Source organism: Portunus trituberculatus, chromosome 12 (assembly GCF_017591435.1).
Source record: "Portunus trituberculatus isolate SZX2019 chromosome 12, ASM1759143v1, whole genome shotgun sequence".
NCBI lineage: Eukaryota > Metazoa > Arthropoda > Malacostraca > Decapoda > Portunidae > Portunus > Portunus trituberculatus.
In genome coordinates this window covers 12,651,616-12,670,468 of record NC_059266.1, presented here as the reverse complement: position 1 = coordinate 12,670,468, position 18,853 = coordinate 12,651,616, and the positions used below count along the sequence as shown (strand labels likewise).

Below are 18,853 nucleotides of genomic sequence, written 5' to 3'. Positions count from 1 at the left end.
CAAGGTAAACTCACTAAATTAAACCTTCTTTCTTTTTATATATTTTCATACATTGTTAAAGTATATGTAACTGAAAATGAAAAATAAGCTTGTGCCATCTCTGCCTACCTCCTCCACCCATACTTAATTAACTACCCCCTCCAACCTCGAAGGGGAACAGTGTAAACAAACCTCTGCTGCCTCTCTCTCTCTCTCTCTCTCTCCTTCTCTTGCCTACTTAAGACTTAATTTATTCTATGAATAATGTTTACAAGGTCCTCAACGAGCTCTTTCATGATTAACAGAGCAGCCAGTCTCCTCTGGGTTGGTATATGTGTATTCTCCAGCTGACTGACACCCCCAAGAGATGGAGTGGGGGGGGCAAGATGTGACAGGTTAACATCCTGTGGATGGCACCCAGATCTCCGAGATAAATATACTTTACAAACCAGTTAATCTATCTATCTTATCTTTTGTTATATTTGATTATGCTTCTATACAATATTTGTTATTTAGAAATACCATGTTCTTCCTAAAAAACTTTTTTCGGGGGAGGCTGAAGTAGATTAATGGTATTTCAATGCATTTCAGTGGGACAAATTGTTTTGAGTTACTATAGGCAATGTGAGATATGAGCTCTGTCACAAAATAAATTAAACTTGTATCTTGAGGTGCCAATGTACCACTAACCACTAAGATTGGTTTTGACACCCAAACTTTTCTAGATATAGTGAATTCCCAGTTTTCACAGTTCAGTTATCACTAGGTAATTCACTTTAATATGCTTACTCATTGGAACCTAACTATTTCTATGTGGGAAATTTCACTTTGTAGCAGGAAAATCAGCTATGTATTACATTTGATAAAACACAAACTAAGTTGTGGCAAGGGTTGAGGAAATCCTAAATGTCATATAGACATTATACAAGAAAAAAAAAAAAAAAAAAAAAAAAAAAGTGCCAACAATCCCCATCACTATGTTTATCAAAAAAACTCCATCTTCAGCTCCAGCTGCAGCAGCACCCGATGAAGTGCCTACATAAAAATAATGTAGCCTACTGTACATCCAAAAATAGTATATCATATATCATGAGTTAGTAGTTATTATAGAGCTAGTGATGTTAATGATGACAATGAAGGCTGCAGGAAGCTGTGATATATTTGGCAGAAAGATCCAGTAGGTAGGGCTGTGATTGGCAGCAAGGGCTTGGATCATCAGGTTGAAGTTAGGCAAGGCGGTGGCCTAGCGGATAGGTTGGTGAGCGTGAGATCGGGCAGATGTCCACGTGTAGGTTCGAATCCCATGATGTACCACCTAGACACTTCGCCACTTGTTGAGTGGTTTAATGTTACCTACATGTCACCATGATGCCAAGGCTCTAGGTGGTTACACCGAAGATGCGCCTGGGTGGTGATATGGGCCCTAGCATGGATACCACTATAAACAAAATTGCCAGCACCACTAATGGGTGGAAGCTTAACAGCACTTCCAATACTCTTCAAGTTACCTACAGGCACTATAAGCCAGGACAAAAAAAAAAAAAAAAAAAAAAAAAACTTTACTCCTGGAGGAAACATAGGAAACATTAAAATGCTTTATCTATGGATAAGTTCCTTACATTATGAAGTTTCATTCCTCCAGTACCCAAGTTAAATAAGTAAATCCCTTTGGTAATACAGCAAAAAAAAAAAAAAAATAATAATAAATAAATAAATAAATAAAATAAATAAATAAATAAATAAAACAAATAAATAAAAAAAAATCATTTTAATTAAGGGTTGCCTTGAAATGTTTTTCTTGATTGGTTTGTTGTCTGTCTCTTTTGAAGGAATAACTGTTGTAGAAAATTTCTTTCTCTGTTGTTCTACTTACTACTCTGCATTTCTCAATATATTTTCTTTATTTTCAAGTACTTTGAAAATCCTGCAAATCTGAAGGAAAAAGACGCTATGAAAAATGTGCTACACTAAATATTTATATTTTAAAACAAAAAATATAGAATAAGGTTTATTCTTCGTGAAATAAAAAGAAAAGAAAAGTAATCATTCAAATTGATAGATGCATAACAAAGATATGACCTTTCAAATGGTGAAAAAATAGTTTTGAGATAGAGGCCTTTAAAGTTTTCAAGTATAGCTGAAAAGAATGAAGCAATGTACTACTGAAGGCAATGTCTAAAGGTCCAAGTTAGAGCAATCATCAGGGGCAGGGAAAGGACAGGCAAACTCTCCTCTTCTCTGGAGCCATTCTTTAAACCACAATCTCTTCTGTGTTCTGATTTGTTTTTTCTTTTCACAAAAGCTGCAAGAACTATACACCACAAGGCTAATATTTTTTTGTCTGCTGTGCTACACATGGTGAGGACACTCTCACACTTTGCTATCCTATTATTGCCTACTAAGTGACATGAATTGCCCTACTGAACTACCTTTTGAGTGGTGTGGAGCAGTAGATGAGACTACAGGCAAACACTGTCAGGGTAGACCCTGACAGGCTCTTTTCATGAATAAAAGGTTTGTACAGATTTGATAGCACTCTCTGTTGCCATATCAGTACCCGTGATTTTTATGCTTCTAATGTCACCAACAACCCATAGTGATGTGGTTACAATGTTTGTTCGTTGGGCAAGGCTTAGCACTAAAAATGTGCCTTTAGCCTATACATTTAGCACATAAAGTATACTATAATGTAAGTACTCTGAAATATTAACACTGTAATATGTGTAAAGAGAGAGAGAGAGAGAGAGAGAGAGAGAGAGAGAGAGAGAGAGAGAGAGAGAGAGAGAGAGAGAGAGAGAGAGAGAGAGAGAGAGAGAGAGAGAGAGAGAGAGAGAGAGAGAGAGAGAGAGAGAGAGAGAGAGAGAGAAACTAAAATGTGCCTTTAGCCTATACATTTAGCACATAAAGTGTACTATAATGTAAGTACTCTGAAATTAGAGAGAGAGAGAGAGAGAGAGAGAGAGAGAGAGAGAGAGAGAGAGAGAGAGAGAGAGAGAGAGAGAGAGAGAGAGAGAGAGAGAGAGAGAGAGAGAGAGAGAGAGAGAGAGAGAGAGAGAGAGAGAGAGAGCTGCCTCAGTCAGGTATCTCCCACAACCCTCCAGCCTAGATACGGTGCTAGGGGGTGTTTTCTACTGCCCAGAGTGAAGAGGTCAAATATCCCAAGAGTACTCACAGTGGGACAGTGGAGGCTGCCCACTGGCCATCAGACCATCACATAGCTGGATTATCTTGGGCACTCCAATGATGCTCTTGCTGTGGTGTCTCTCGTACGACAGCAGCACCAGGAACCGGAACATGGAGGGGATCAGCTCTTCAGCCTGTCTGTAAATGGATGGGTTCATGTAGATTGGAACCTTGTTGCTCAAAGTAAATTAGTTTCTGAATGCCATTGAAAACACAAAGAAAAATAAAACTATTTCTGCTATGAGAATCAATGTAAGGTGGATTAATCTGTTTCTAGACACCTGTGAATTCTATCTTAGTGAATTATGACAGACATCCACTGCTAAGATAGCCACTCCACAACATCTCCAGCTCAGAAATAATTTATCATGAAAAGATGCACTGAATGAATTAAGTGACATGGAACTCATTAAAATATATTTATATTATTCAGACTGTGAAGGTAATTTCTTTATTATTGATCTAGTGAGGGAAGCCTTACAGTGACACAGAGAGAAGCAACCAAAAATTAAATTACAATCTTCCACAATGTGTCTCCCTTCCAAATATATAAAACAAAGGAAAGAGTCATAAGTACTATAATTTTTTTTTCTTTTTTTATGTAGGAGAAAAGCCAGAAAAAAAGGCCCACTTGAATGCTGGTTCTCTAAAAGAAAAGTAGAGTTAGCCAAATGTCTGGAATAAATGTCTTGATACCTCCCTCTTAAAAGAAGTCAAGTCACAGAAAGACAAAAATACAGAAGCAGGCAGGGAGTTTCAGAGTTTACCACAGAATGGTATGAACGGTTGAGAGTACTGGTTAACTCTTGCGTCAGGGAGTTGGACAGAATAGGGATGAAAGGAAGAAGAAAGCCTTGTGCAGTGAGGCCAAAGGAGGAGGGGAGGCATGCAGTTAGTAAGATCAGTAAAACAGTTGGCATGAAAATAGTGATAAAAGATAGAAAGAGATGCAACTTTTCGGTGGTGAGAAAGAGGCTGAAGACAGTCAGTCAGAGGAGGGGGGTTGATGAGATAAATAACTTTTGAATCCACCCTATCTAATAAAACTGTGTGAGTGGAACACCCCAAAAAACATGCAGAGTACTCCATACAGGGGCAGATAAAGCCCTTGTACAGAGTAAGCAGTTGGAGGGGCAAGAAAAACTAGCAGAGACGCCTCAGAATGCCTAACTTTATAGAAGCTGTTTTAGCAAGAGATGAGATGTGAAGTCTCCAGTTAAGATTATGAGTAAAGGACACACTGAGGATATTCAGTGTGGAAGAGAGAGACAGTTGAGTGTCAATGAAGAAGAGGGAATAGTTGCCTGGAAGGTTGTGTCTAGTTGATAGATAGAGAAATTGAGTTTTTGAGGCATTGAACATATTGATGTTCAGTGTGTAGAAGGAGACAGATGAGTGTTGAAGATAGTTGTCTCGAAAGCAGTGTCAAGTTGATATATGAAGGAATTGAGTTTTTAAGGCATTGAAAACTACTAAATTTTCTCTTTCCCAATCGGAAATATTAGAAAGATCAGAAGTCAGGTGTTCCGTGGCGTCCCTGCATGATCTGTTGACTTCCAGAAGGGTTGGTCATCTTAGAAAGGACGTGGAAAAATGCAGGGTGGTATCATCAGCGTATGAGTGGATAGGGCAAGAAGTTTGGTTAAGATCATTAAATAATAAAAAAAGAGAGTGGGTGACAGGATAGAACCCTGAGGAACACCATTATTAATAGATTTAGAAGAAGAACAGTGGCTGTCTACCATGGCTGCAATAGAACGGTTGGAAATGAAACTTGAGATAAAGTTGCAGAGAAGGATAGAAACTGTAGGAGGGCAGTTTGGAAATAAAAACTTTGTGCCAGCCTCTATGAAAAGCTTTTGATATGTCTAACACAACAGCAAAAGTTTCAGCGAAATCTCTAAAAGAGGATGACCAAGACTTAGTAAAGAAAGCCAGAAGATCACCAGTAGAGCGACCTTGATGGAAACCATACTGGTGATCAGATAGAAGATTGTGAAGTGATAGATGCTTAAGAATCTTCCTATTCAAGATAGTTTAAAAAACTTTAGACAAGCAAGAGATTAAAGTTATAGGATGGTAGTTCAAGGGATTAGAATGGTTACCCTTTTTAGGAACAGGCTGAATGTAGGCAAACTTCTTGCAAGAAGGAAAGGTAAAAGTTGATAGCCAAAGTTGAAAGAGTTTGACCAGGCAAGGTGCAAGCACAGAGGCACAGTTTTTGAGAACAATAGGAGGGACCCCATCAGGTACAAAAGCCCTTCAAGAGTTTAGGCCAGTGCGGGTAGTGAGAACATCATTACGAAGAATTTTGATTTTGAAGACATGAAATAGTCAGAGGGAGGAGGAGAGGGAGGGACAAGCCCAGAATTATCCAAGGTGGAGTTATTAGTAAAGGTCTCAGAGAAGAGTTCAGCTTTAGAGACAGAAGAGATGGCAGTGGTGCCATCAATATGAAATAAAGGAGGGAAAGATGAAAATGTAATGTTATTGGACATGTTTTTGGCTAGATGCCAGAAGTCTTGAGGAGAGTTTGAGTTTGAAAGCTTTTGACATTTTCTACTTATGAAGGAATGTTTGGCAAGTTGAAGAACAAACTTGGCATGATTCCAGGCAGAAATATAAAGTGCTTGAGATTCAGGAGATGGAAGGCTCAAGTACCTTTTGTGGGCAACTTCTTTATCATATATAGCACAAGAACAGGCTGTGTTAAATCAAGGTTTAGAAGGTTTAGGTTGAGAGAAAGAATGAGGACTGTACGCCTACATGCCAGACACTATCACCTCTGTTATGTGTTCAGCTCACAGAGATGGGTCTCTGACATGGAAACAGTAATCATTCCAGGGAAAATCACCATGATACCTCCTCAGGTCCCCCAAACTGGTAGAGGTAAAATGCCAGAGGCACCTCTGCTTGGGGAGATTCTGAGGAGGGATTGGAAAAATAAGACAAGATACAGAAATTAGATTGTGATTGAAGGAACCCAAAGGAGATGATAGAGTAACAGCATAAGCAGAAGGGTTAAAAGTAAGGGAAAGATCAAGAATGTTGGGCATATCTCCAAGACGGTCAGGAATATGAGTAGGGTGTTGCACCAGTTGCTTTTATTCATGGAGGATAGCAAAGTTGAAGGCTAGTTCACCAGGATGGTTAGTGAAGGAAAAAGAAAGCCAAAGCTGGTGGTGAACATTAAAATCTCCAAGAATGGAGATCTCCGTGAAAGAATAAAGGGACAAAATGTGCTCTACTTTGGAAGTTAAATAGTCAAAGAATTTACTATAGTCAAAGGAGTTAGGGGTAAGATAGACAGCACAGATAAATTTTTTTAGAGAATGACTATTGAGTCTAAGCCAGATGGTGGAAAACTTGAAGATTCAAGAGGGCACGAGAGCAAAATTAAGTTGTTGCCCAAGTAGATGCAACATTTGGAACAAAAATGAGAATAAAGTAGGAGGGAACAGAGAAGGGGCTACTATCAGTTGCCTCAGACAGCTGTGTTTCGGTGAGGAAATGAAGATGAGGTTTAGTAGAGGAGAGGTGGTGTTCCATAGATTGAAAATTACACCTAAGAACGTGAATGTTGCAGAAGTTAATATAGAAAAAGTTGAGGGAGGTGTCAAGACATTTAGGGTCATCATTAAGAGAGGAGTTCGACCTGGAGACATTTGTGGTCCCCTCCCCAGAAGGGGACACACTACTAACAACTCTTTTGAACTCTGAAACTCCTTGCTTGTTTTTGTATTTCCATCTATCTATGACTGAAACTCATTTAGAGGAGTTTTCAAGACACTTATCCCATTCCTTTGGCTAACTCTCTTGATCCTGTTCGAGGACTGGCATCTCATAGAACCTTCATGTTTGATTGTTTTTGTTGTCTTTGTCTAGTTTTGCCCTCTTATGTAAAAAAAATAATAAAATAATAATAATAATAATAATAATAATAATAATAATAATAATAATAATAAAGCAGTTAGAAATAAAATAAAGAATGCTTAACCCAAAAAACTGCTGTATGCCTTCTGGGTGGCTTGGCAGCAAACTACTGTACGCATTCTGGAAGCGCTCTTTTTAAACAGGCACCATAAAGTTCCCGTGATTCGTATTTCTTTGAAATAATTTTTTTGTGTTCTAATAACCTTTCTTTTAGTAATTTATTTCCTTCTAATAAGAATTTGGTTATTTATATCATATTTACAAAGGAAAACAATGAAACCACTATGTTTTTATTTTATTTAGTCGACATTGCATTCCTCTCATAAGTATTAGAGTTTGAGTCTCATGTATGGTAAGAGAAAGCTATAATTTAGTAGTATAGAAATTGTTTTGGTATAATAGAAAAGAGATAAAGCGAATAAGATTATGGAAACAAGACCATCTTCACTAGACGTTTGTAACACTGTCAGACGTGTCGGCTCGCACCGCACGTCATGAGTCATGACTCATCGTCGCTCCTCTCTCTCTGTCTCTCTCTCTCACACACACACACACACACGGAGAGTGGAGTTCCACAGGGATCAGTGTTGGCACCAGTAATGTTCGCGGTCTACATAAATGACATGGTGAGCCTATTTGCAGACGATGCAAAATTGTTAAGAAAAGTGAGATGTGACAAAGATTGCGAACTACTCCAGGAAGACTTGGACAGAATATGGAAATGGAGCTGTACATGGCAAATGGAGTTCAACACGACAAAATGCAAGAAAATAGAGTTTGGCAAGAGTGAAAGAAGAATCGGGAGTATGTACAAGATAGGAAATGAAGACATAAAACCAGTCATGAAGAAAAAGACCTTGGGGTGACAATTACCAATGACCTATCGCCAGAGAGACATATAAACAAAATAATTGGAGAAGTATTGAACTTATTGAGGAACATAAGAGTGGCGTTAGTATATTTAGATGAAGAAATGATGAAGAAAATAATTACTGCAATGATAAGACCGAGGCTTGAATATGCAACAATACAGTGGGCTCCAAACTTAAAGAAACACATAAGGAAACTAGAGAAAGTACAGAGGGCTGCAACGAAAATGGTGCCTGACTTAAGAGATTTGACTTATGAAGACAGACTGAAAAGAATGCAACTTCCAACCCTGGAAAACAGAAGAGAAAGGGGAGACCTGATAGCAATATATAGAGTGATGATTGGCATGGAAAAAATGGATAGGGAAGATCTGTGTATGTGGAATGGAAGAATGTCGAGAGGGCATGGGAAAAACTAAAATGGCCACTTATAGGAGAGATGTGAAAAAATATAGCTTCCCTCATAGAAGGGTGGAAGCATGGAATAGTTTAGACGTGGAAGTGGTCAACGCAAGGAATATTCATGATTTTAAGAAAAAGCTGGACATTAATAGATATGGAGACGGGACAACACGAGCATAGCTCTTTTCCCATATGTTACAATTAGGTAAATACAATTAGGTAAATACACACACACAACATCGCCGATGGCGGAGGTGGTCGCTGAGCTCCAGAGCAATCATCTCTAATTCTACAGTTACCATTGCCTAAGAGTAACCAAGGTGGGAAAGGAGCTGGTAATGTTTGTCCCGTCTCCATATAGTCATGTTAACTGTTGATTAGCAAAATAATGTCCAGGAAGGTAAATATAAACTGTAGCCTGCGTTTGAGCCATCAGCTGGTTTGTTTACATCTGAGCAACATGGCGGCCGTGAACTCGAAAGATGAATCAGACTTCACAGGATTTCAAGGAATAATGGAGAAGAGCGCTTATGTGAAGAAAATTCTGGAGTTGGAAGGTAAAATTGAAAAACTGTTTGAAAAGTATGGGGCCTGGAAACGAGTTATGACAATGTAAAGAAAGACTGTGCCGATATGAAGAAGGAAAATGAAGCACTGAAAGAGGAAGTTAAGCTAATTAAAGTGAATTGCGAAAAATGTGGAGAATCTCTAGGAAAAGTGATGGAGAAGCAGGCTGAATGGAAAAAAAGTCAGGAAGTGGAAAGAAAGGAGGTAAATTACAAAGTTGCAAGTCTGGAAAAGGAAATCAAAGAGTCTGGGGAGAAAACTTTGGGCCTTGCTGAAATTATAGATCAACAGATCATAGAAGAGAAGATTGCTGAGAAAGTGGTGAAGGTTATTAAGTCAAATGAGACATTGGTGAGGGAAACTGTAGACAAAAAGAGATGTGTGGTGATATTTGGTGTGGAGGAGGATAAGACACCGAGTAAAATGGAGAGAGAAAAACATAAAAAGGTGATAAATAATATCATTAATGTGGTGCAGGAGGAGGAAAAGACCTAGTACAAGAAATAGAGGACTTCCATAGAATTGGAAAGTTCACAAGAGAAGGTATGAGGCCAATAAGAATCAAACTTAAGTCACAAAAGGATGTAGATGAATTGGTGGAGAAGTCATGGAGGCTAGCCCAGCAGGAAACAACAAGGAAGATTTGGTTGAGAAGAGATCTCGGTGAAAAGGAAAGAGAAATGTTAAATGAGTTGAGAAAGGAGGCTTTGAAAAAAATGAAGAGAGGACAGAAGAGGAGAAGAAAGAGTTTTTCTGGAGAATCTTGGATATGAGACTGAGGAAGTGGTTCATAACCCAGAAAAGTACAGCAAGAAAGGACTAAAGAAACTTACGTATGAGCGGAATGTAATGTATTCCAACATAAATGGAGTGATATCGGGATTTTAGAACTCAACGATTACTTGAGGGACAAGAACCCAGATATTGTGGGTCTTACTGAAACAAAACTGAGAGAGGAGAAGACCTGATGATGGTTGGAGAAGGAAATATAATGTTTGGAAAAGAAATAGAGTAGGTAAGATGGGAGGAGGAGTGATGTTGCTGGTTAAAAAGATATAAAGGTGGATCAAGTGAAAGAAGGTATGGGAAAGGCAGAAGTGCTAAAGATCAGAGCAGAAACTAATGAAGGAAAAAGAGGCACTACATAGTGGTGTACGTACCACCTAAGACAAATGCATGGTCAGTACAGGAATATGAAGAAATGATAAGTGATACAGGAACATGTCTGGAAGAAATGTTGGGTGGCTGTGAACGAACTATAATGATGGGAGATTTTAATTGTAAAGAGGTGTGTTGGGAGGACTGGTCAATGGAAGGATCAGAGACAACATGGGGAAATACACTATTGACACTGGCAATGGAAAATGTGTTAACTCAGTGGGTCAAAGAAGATACTAGGTTTGGAGGAGAGGAGCATCGTCAAGACTGGACTTGGTCTTTAGTACAGAGCCAATGGTCATTGAGGAGATGAGGGTGGAGTGCCCTTTAGCAAAGAGTGATCATGCAGTTTTGGAGTTCAAGGTGATAGATGAAGAGAAATCTAGAAGAAATGAAGAATATAAAGTGGGAAGATGGAATTATGCCAAGACAGATTTTGGAAACCTAAAGAAATTCTTTCAAGAGACAAATTGGATGAAATTCAAGAGTGCTAAGGAGCAAATGAAAAGTGGAAGGAATTTATAAAAATATACAAAGAAGGTGAGAAAAATTTGTACCAATAAGACAACATAGAGAAGTTGGAAAGCAGGACTGGTTTAACGATAGATGTGAAAAGGCTAGAACAAGAAAAGAGGATGCATGGAAGAGGTGGAGAAGGAAAAGACGGATTAAGCAGTGGGAAAGTTACAAAAGAGCAAGAAATGAATATGTGTTGATTAGAAGAGAAGAAAGAAAGAAACAAGAAAAGGATATAATTGATAAATGTAAAGACCAACCAAGGCTTTTTACAGACATGTGAACAACAACATCAAAAATAGAGAAAGTATTGAAAGTTTAGAAGTAAATGGAGTATGCAGTGAAGATCCCAGGAAATGGCAGAGGCTATGAATGGATGCTTTCGGAAGGTATTCACAAAGGAGACTGCTTTTGACAAACCACTGGTAATGGAACAGAAAGGGATTATGAAGGAGTTTCAAGTAACTGTGGAGGAGATCAAGAACATGATGGGGAGTTTAGAAGTGAGAAAAGCTGTGGGACCTGATGGGGTATCAGGATGGATTTTAAGAGAATGCAGGGAGCAATTGGCAGAAAAAGTTTGTGAAGTAATTGATGCCTCATTAAGGGAAGGTGTAGTGCCCCAAGACTGGAAAAGAGCTAACATTGTCCCAATCTATAAATCAGGTAACAAGAGAGACCCATTGAACTATAGACCAGTGTCACTTACAAGTGTGGTAGCTAAGATGTGTGAGAGGGTGGTGAAGAATAGATGGACAGACTTCTTGGAGAAAAATGACATACTTTGTGAGTGTCAATTTGGTTTTAGAAAAGGGCGTTCATGCACGACAAACCTGATATGTTACTATTCGAGGGTGATAGATGTAATACAGGAAAGAGATGGTTGGGCTGATGGAATATATCTGGATTTAAAAAAGGCCTTTGATAAGGTACCACACCGGAGACTGATCTGGAAACTTGAAATGGTAGGAGGAGTGCATGGCAGTTTACTAAAATGGATGGAAGACTTTTGGTAGGAAGAGAAATGAGAACAATAATTAAGGACAGACCATCAGAATGGGGATTGGTGGAGAGTGGAGTTCCACAGGGATCAGTGTTGGCACCAGTAATGTTCGCGGTCTACATAAATGACATGGTGGATGGGGTGTCCAGTTATGTGAGCCTATTTGCAGACGATGCAAAATTGTTAAGAAAAGTGAGATGTGACAAAGATTGCGAACTACTCCAGGAAGACTTGGACAGAATATGGAAATGGAGCTGTACATGGCAAATGGAGTTCAACACGACAAAATGCAAGAAAATAGAGTTTGGCAAGAGTGAAAGAAGAATCAGGAGTATGTACAAGATAGGAAATGAAGACATAAAACCAGTCATGAAGAAAAAGACCTTGGGGTGACAATTACCAATGACCTATCGCCAGAGAGACATATAAACAAAATAATTGGAGAAGTATTGAACTTATTGAGGAACATAAGAGTGGCGTTCGTATATTTAGATGAAGAAATGATGAAGAAAATAATTACTGCAATGATAAGACCGAGGCTTGAATATGCAACAATACAGTGGGCTCGAACTTAAAGAAACACATAAGGAAACTAGAGAAAGTACAGAGGGCTGCAACAAAAATGGTGCCTGACTTAAGAGATTTGACTTATGAAGACAGACTGAAAAGAATGCAACTTCCGACCCTGGAAAACAGAAGAGAAAGGGGAGACCTGATAGCAATATACAGAGTGATGATTGGCATGGAAAAAATGGATAGGGAAGATCTGTGTATGTGGAATGAAAGAATGTCGAGAGGGCATGGGAAAAACTAAAATGGCCACTTATAGGAGAGATGTGAAAAATATAGCTTCCTCATAGAAGGGTGGAAGCATGGAATAGTTTAGACGTGGAAGTGGTCAACGCAAGGAATATTCATGATTTTAAGAAAAAGCTGGACATTAATAGATATGGAGACGGGACAACACGAGCATAGCTCTTTTCCCGTATGTTACAATTAGGTAAATACAATTAGGTAAATACACATATAATTTGCTGAGGAATATTGGAGTAGCATTTCACTACATGGACAAAGAAATGATGAAGAAATTGATAAATACTATAATAAGACCTAGATTGGAATATGCAGGAGTAGTGTGGACCCCTCATAAAAAGAAACACATAAGAAAATTGGAGAGGCTACAAAAAATGGCCACAAGAATGGTCCCAGAACTTGAAGGGATGACATATGAGGAGAGACTAAAGGCTATGGATCTACCAACCTTGGAACAAAGAAGGGAGAGAGGAGACCTGATACAAGTCTATAAATTGATCAACGGAATGGACCAACTGGATAATGAGAAACTGATCTTGAGAGAAGAATATGACATCCGAAGCACAAGATCGCATAGTAAAAAGCTGAGAAAGGGAAGATGTCTGAGAGATATTAAAAAATATAGTTTCCCGCAGAGATGTATTGAGACGTGGAACAGTTTAGATGAAGAAGTAGTGTCTGCAACGAGTGTGCACACTTTTAAAGTAAGATTGGATAAGTGTAGATATGGAGACGGGGCCACACGAGCATAAAGCCCAGGCCCTGTAAAACTACAACTAGGTAAATACAACTAGGTAAATACACACACACACACAGATATAGTATGATATGTATGTTATTGTGGCTTACACAGAACTAATATTTCGTTACTTTATTTATTGTGAACCAAGCAAGAGTATTTTTGTTTCACTTATTTATTTTGAACAAAGTGTGTGTGAGAGAGAGAAAAAAAATTGTAAAATAATAGGAGGCTAGAGCAATATTTCGCATTACCAGTGCATATGCATTTTCATTTGACCAATTTATCCATTCCATATGTATGTTGTTTACTCCATATACTTTGATGCCATTTACTTTATTTGCGATTCAAAATATTAGTGTCAGAATAATGGAAAGAATATTACTTATACGGAAATTGCCATTATAGAAAAAAAATACTTTTGTTTTATCATTTATTTCTCTTGAAGCAAGCAGGAGAGAGAGAGAGAGAGAGAGAGAGAGAGAGAGAGAGAGAGAGAGAGAGAGAGAGAGAGAGAGAGAGAGAGAGAGAGAGAGAGAGAGAGAGACAACATTGAATCTTTGTATTAGTTCAACTTCGAGCCTTGACAACACTGTCCCATCGACGAACAGTGGCAACAAGCAGTCTGTGTGTATCCCTCCTGCCGCCTCCCCCTACATCCCCCCTCCTATCCCGCTCTCCACAATGCCTCCAGATACTGCCAGAAATCCATTTTTGTGGCGAAAAATACTTAGAAATATGGTAACTACAGTAAATTTTGAGTTACAGAATTGTGAAATGAAATATCTGTGACACATCTTTATAAAGTATATATCTTTCATTGAAAGTCAATCGTTCGCTGATTTAGCCGCACCAGGAGACACCCTCTGAATGTGAGTGCCGCAGTTTACGGGTTAAGCAGCAACACCTTAAAAGAAAGAAACTACATGCAATCACCATCTATAGGATCCAACTACACATTAACAATGTCTAATAATTTATATATATATATATATATATATATATATATATATATATATATATATATATATGTATACACTATATATATATACACATTCCACTCACAGTTTGTTACAACAATCATTCAGTAATCTACGTCTAAAATTGACTGGCGTACCCATTTTCCTAGTTACCTTTTTCCTACTCTTCATTGTATTTTTCTGGTTTGGGAGCTAAGGGTGGCTAACCAGGTGAGTAAACCCCTGCTTAACGAAGGTTCACACAATGAAATTTCGCTACAACGAAGGTTTCATTTTACTACCATCTGCTCGTTTAATGAACACTGAACTCACTTTAATGAAGTTTTATCCAGGTAATTTTTTCGAAGTTTGTAAGCCCGACTGTATCACGCAAGCCGACAGGCTTTTGAATACACCAGGAGCTGCCAATACTAAGGCCTGCCTCAAGAGAAATCCTGGGACACCTGTGAAATCAAGATCAAGATCAAGATCAAGCCTCTCGTGGATAACACGTGCACCACTCACTCCCCTGTTCAAAACATTAACAGCATCTCGTCTTCCCTCGCTCAACTTACCATCAAAATGCCTTGCAATGTGGCCTAGTGTTGCTAAGAAGACCAGGAAGTCTCTTACTCTCGAAGTGAAGCTGGATATTATTCACAGACGCGAGAGGCGAGAAAACTATTGCAACACACAATGCATATTATAATATGTACATTATACATTTTTAAAAAAGAACTAGTGATGAATAAATGTTTCAAATGTTTCAAATGTTTCACCTTGCCTCCATTTACTGTCTCTACTTTTTTCAAATCAGCAGACTCTATAAAGAAGGCTGATGAGACCGTATCTTCCTTGCAAGCTAAAAGAACCACCTGAACTCGTGACTTTACAATGGATGAAATGGAAAGCCTTGTGGAAATATGGTACATAAATTTTGTATGTCATACAATGATGCGCCCTTTGTTTACATTCCACAGGTTGCTGGTTAGTGTCTTTCCCGTTTCGCTCTCCCTCTCTTCATAAATTTAAGATTATCACATTATAAAGTTACGTACATACATACATTAGTGTACATTATAATGACTTAAATTAAACTGCCTAAATGTTTAACTTCATAATTTTTACTTTCATTAAACCTTTCACTGTACTATGATGCACTCTCACTTTGTTTACTCTCAATGGAAGTTTAAGTCAGGGTTTAAACTTGTTATAATCGGTTCGTTTAACGAAGTTTCGCTTAACGAAGTGTTTTTTAGGAACGTAACCTCTTTGTCAAGCGGGGTTTGCCTGTTTATATATATACTATATATATACAGGCAACCCCCGCTTAAGGAAGGGGTTAAGTTCCTAAAAAAAACCTTCATTAAGCAAATCGATTACAAGAAGTTTAACCCCTGACTTGAACTTCCATTGAGAGTAAACAAAGTGAGAGTGCATCATAATACAGTGAAAGGTTTAATGAAAGTAAAAATTATGAAGTTAAACAATTAGGCAGTTTAATTTAAGTCATTATAATGTACACTAATGTATGTATGTACGTAACTTTATAATGTGATGATCTTAAACTTATGAAGGGAGGGAGAGTGAAACGAAAGACACTAACCGGCAACCTGTGGAATGTAAACAAAGGGCGCATCATTGTATCACATACTAAACTTATGTACCACATTTCCACAAGACTTTCCATTTTATCTATTGTAGAGTCACGAGTTCAGGTGGTTCTTTTAGCTTGCAAGGAAGATATGGTCTTACCAGCCTTCTTAATAGAGTCTGCTGACTTGAAAACAATAGAGACGGTAGATGGAGTCAAGATGGTGGTGAGCAATGCTATTAGTTTTCGCCTCTCTCATGTCTGCGAATAATATCCAGCTTCACTTCAAGAGTAAGAGATTTTCTGGTCTTCTTAGCAATGCTAGGCGACATTGCAGGGCGTTTTAATGGTAAGTTGAGCGAGGGAAGATGAGCTGTTGCTGACACTGTTGTTTTGAACAGGGGGAGTAAGTGGTGCGCGTGTTGTCCACGAGAGGCGATGGTGTATTCAAAAGCCTGTCAGCTTGCAGGATATGGCGGGGCTTTCAAACTTGGAAAAAATTACCTGGGTAAAACTTCGTTAACATGTCCGCTGCGGACAACGACACGGTGTTGTCGGTAAAAAATTCGAAGACTGCGGACGACGCACATTATGCGTCGGCATATAAAAATATTTGTAGAATATTCCCAATGTGTTACTGAGCTCTTAAATTTTGACAGAGTCATCCCTGAAGACTGCCTGTGCTTTGTTAATGTCCATGACCTTGGACGAGGCTTATCTCGTGACTCCCCACCCACGCTGCAGGCCACTTCTTAGTCTGTATTTCCTGATAGTGGGAGTAGTACATCAGTGTAGTTGAAGAACTATATTACTATATTTACCATGTCTTCCTATCGCCCATTTCACAACATTTCACAACACACAAGACTCATTTCACTCATCTGTTTCACAGCACTCATGTCACTCATCTGTGACAACACATCATCTATCTACCTCACTATATACACTATCGCTCATACTATTCTGAGAGAGAGAGAGAGAGAGAGAGAGAGAGAGAGAGAGAGAGAGAGAGAGAGAGAGAGAGAGAGAGAGAGAGAGAGAGAGAGAGAGAGAGAGTATTACTGTCATATATCTTATTGTTTTTTATTACTTTTGCATTTGCATATAATCATTACGAACATGCCTTGACAATTTGAGGTACAAAAACATTATATACATGCAGTAGACAAAGTAAAACATAAATGGTGACCAAAACGGCAACATCATCAGCTGTATTTACTGCTCACCACAGTGGGTGTAGAAAATGCCTGGCTCAGACACATTTTGGCTTATAACGCAAAACTTTACATATACAACAGGTACTTAGAACCCATTTTTCTTTGATTTTGGACCACAAGAATTCCATTTCCACAATAAAAAAAAATTGCTCAAACCCGCCACACTGGCGGTACATGTTTTGAAAAATAGTGCCGCAGCGGACGGGTTAAAGCAAGATTGGTGCTCATTAAATGAGCAGATGGTAGTAAAATGAAACCTTTGTTGTAGTGAAATTTCATTGTGTGAACTTTCGTTAAGCGGGGGTTGCCTGTATATATATATATATATATATATATATATATATATATATATATATATATATATATATATATATATATATATATATATATATATATATATATATATATATATATATATATATATATATATATATATATATATATATAGTGGAGACTCAATACTCGAACTTTTCAATACTTGAACGCAAAAAGTTTGATTTAATACTCAAAAAAATACCTGATAGCTGAAATGTCCACGCCCGTGGTTGTAAACAAAGGCTCCCTGGCGTCCCCCTTTCCCCTCTGCCAGTTGTGACTTGTGCTGCTGCAGTCATCAGAATAACATTCTCCTGCATTCTATATGTAGTTTTTTGTTCATAAACTTACATTAACACCAAAGGCTTATTAGTGGTGAAAATAACTGGTTATCAAACAGCTGCACATTCGGTTCTATACAAAGCTCTGTCATCTCCCTTCTCGCAGCCACCACTGTACCATTCTGATACCGTATTACCGTAATAACAGTATACCAGATGCCAGTGCACATCACTAGTCCTGCTGCAGTCTTGAGATAAACAACATTCTTCTGCGTTCTGTCAGTAATTCTTCATTCAGAAACTTACAATGACACCAAAGAGGCTTATTAGTGGTGAAAATAAGGAATCTGGTGAGAGTGCAAGTGTTAATGAGCCACAGCACTCCATTAGTGGATTTACAGGAATCACACCAGGAGAAAAGTTACAACAGACACTTTCATATATAGTGATTCATCCTCAGGTGACCTCCCTCCTCCTCCACACCCTTCTCCCCTCCTCTTCTATGTTATGCATCACCAGCCTTCACTTACAGTATGTACAAATCAAAATTATGAAAATGAATACATTGAAATTTTCATAAACTTGGTTTTGCTAAGATCAGAACAAATTACCTAATTTATTGGTATTGTTAGTCAAACTTTTTTGATACTCAAACAGCCATTTGGAACTAATGAAGTTCCAGTATTGAGTTTCCATTGTATGTATATATATATATATATATATATATATATATATATATATATATATATGTATGTATGTATGTATGTATGTATGTATGTATGTATGTATGTATATATATATATATATATATATATATATATATATATATATATATATATATATATATATATATATATATATATATATATATATAATCTTTCCTCATTTTACCGGTAAACAAAACATATATATATATATATATATATATATATATATATATATATATATATATATATATATATATATATATATATATATATGTAAAATAAATGCAACTTGATGAGAAACCTCCCTTTGACAAAACCCAACACTGAAGGGGTTAAGTTAAAAGCAACAGGAATATCTTTGACTTATCTTTTAAAATCAATTCACCTTTCACATAATAAGGTAAAGTTCCATAACATGTAATATCAAGGCAAAAAACTGATGGACAAGCTTTCAAATATCACTTTTATGGATATGAAAAATAAGTTATTGAAACTATTTCAATGAAAATACATAAGTAATACAAAACCATTATACAAATAAGATGAATAAATGAAACATTCTGGAATAAACACATAAGAAGCATAAAGAAGCACACTATGAATCACTTTCCTCAAAGC

General features: G+C 37.7%; 1 protein-coding gene across 4 annotated transcripts in view; it reads right to left on the bottom strand.

Moving 5' to 3' along the window:
* The window catches only part of LOC123502590 (huntingtin-like), a 420,122-nt gene that overhangs the window by 176,774 nt on the left and 224,495 nt on the right, over window positions 1-18,853 (bottom strand). For all 4 annotated transcript variants that reach the window (XM_045251746.1, XM_045251745.1, XM_045251744.1 and 1 more), the window contains exon 26: window positions 3,152-3,300. In XM_045251746.1, coding sequence (XP_045107681.1) covers window positions 3,152-3,300 — 149 coding nt within the window. The remainder of the gene's footprint in view (window positions 1-3,151; window positions 3,301-18,853) is intronic.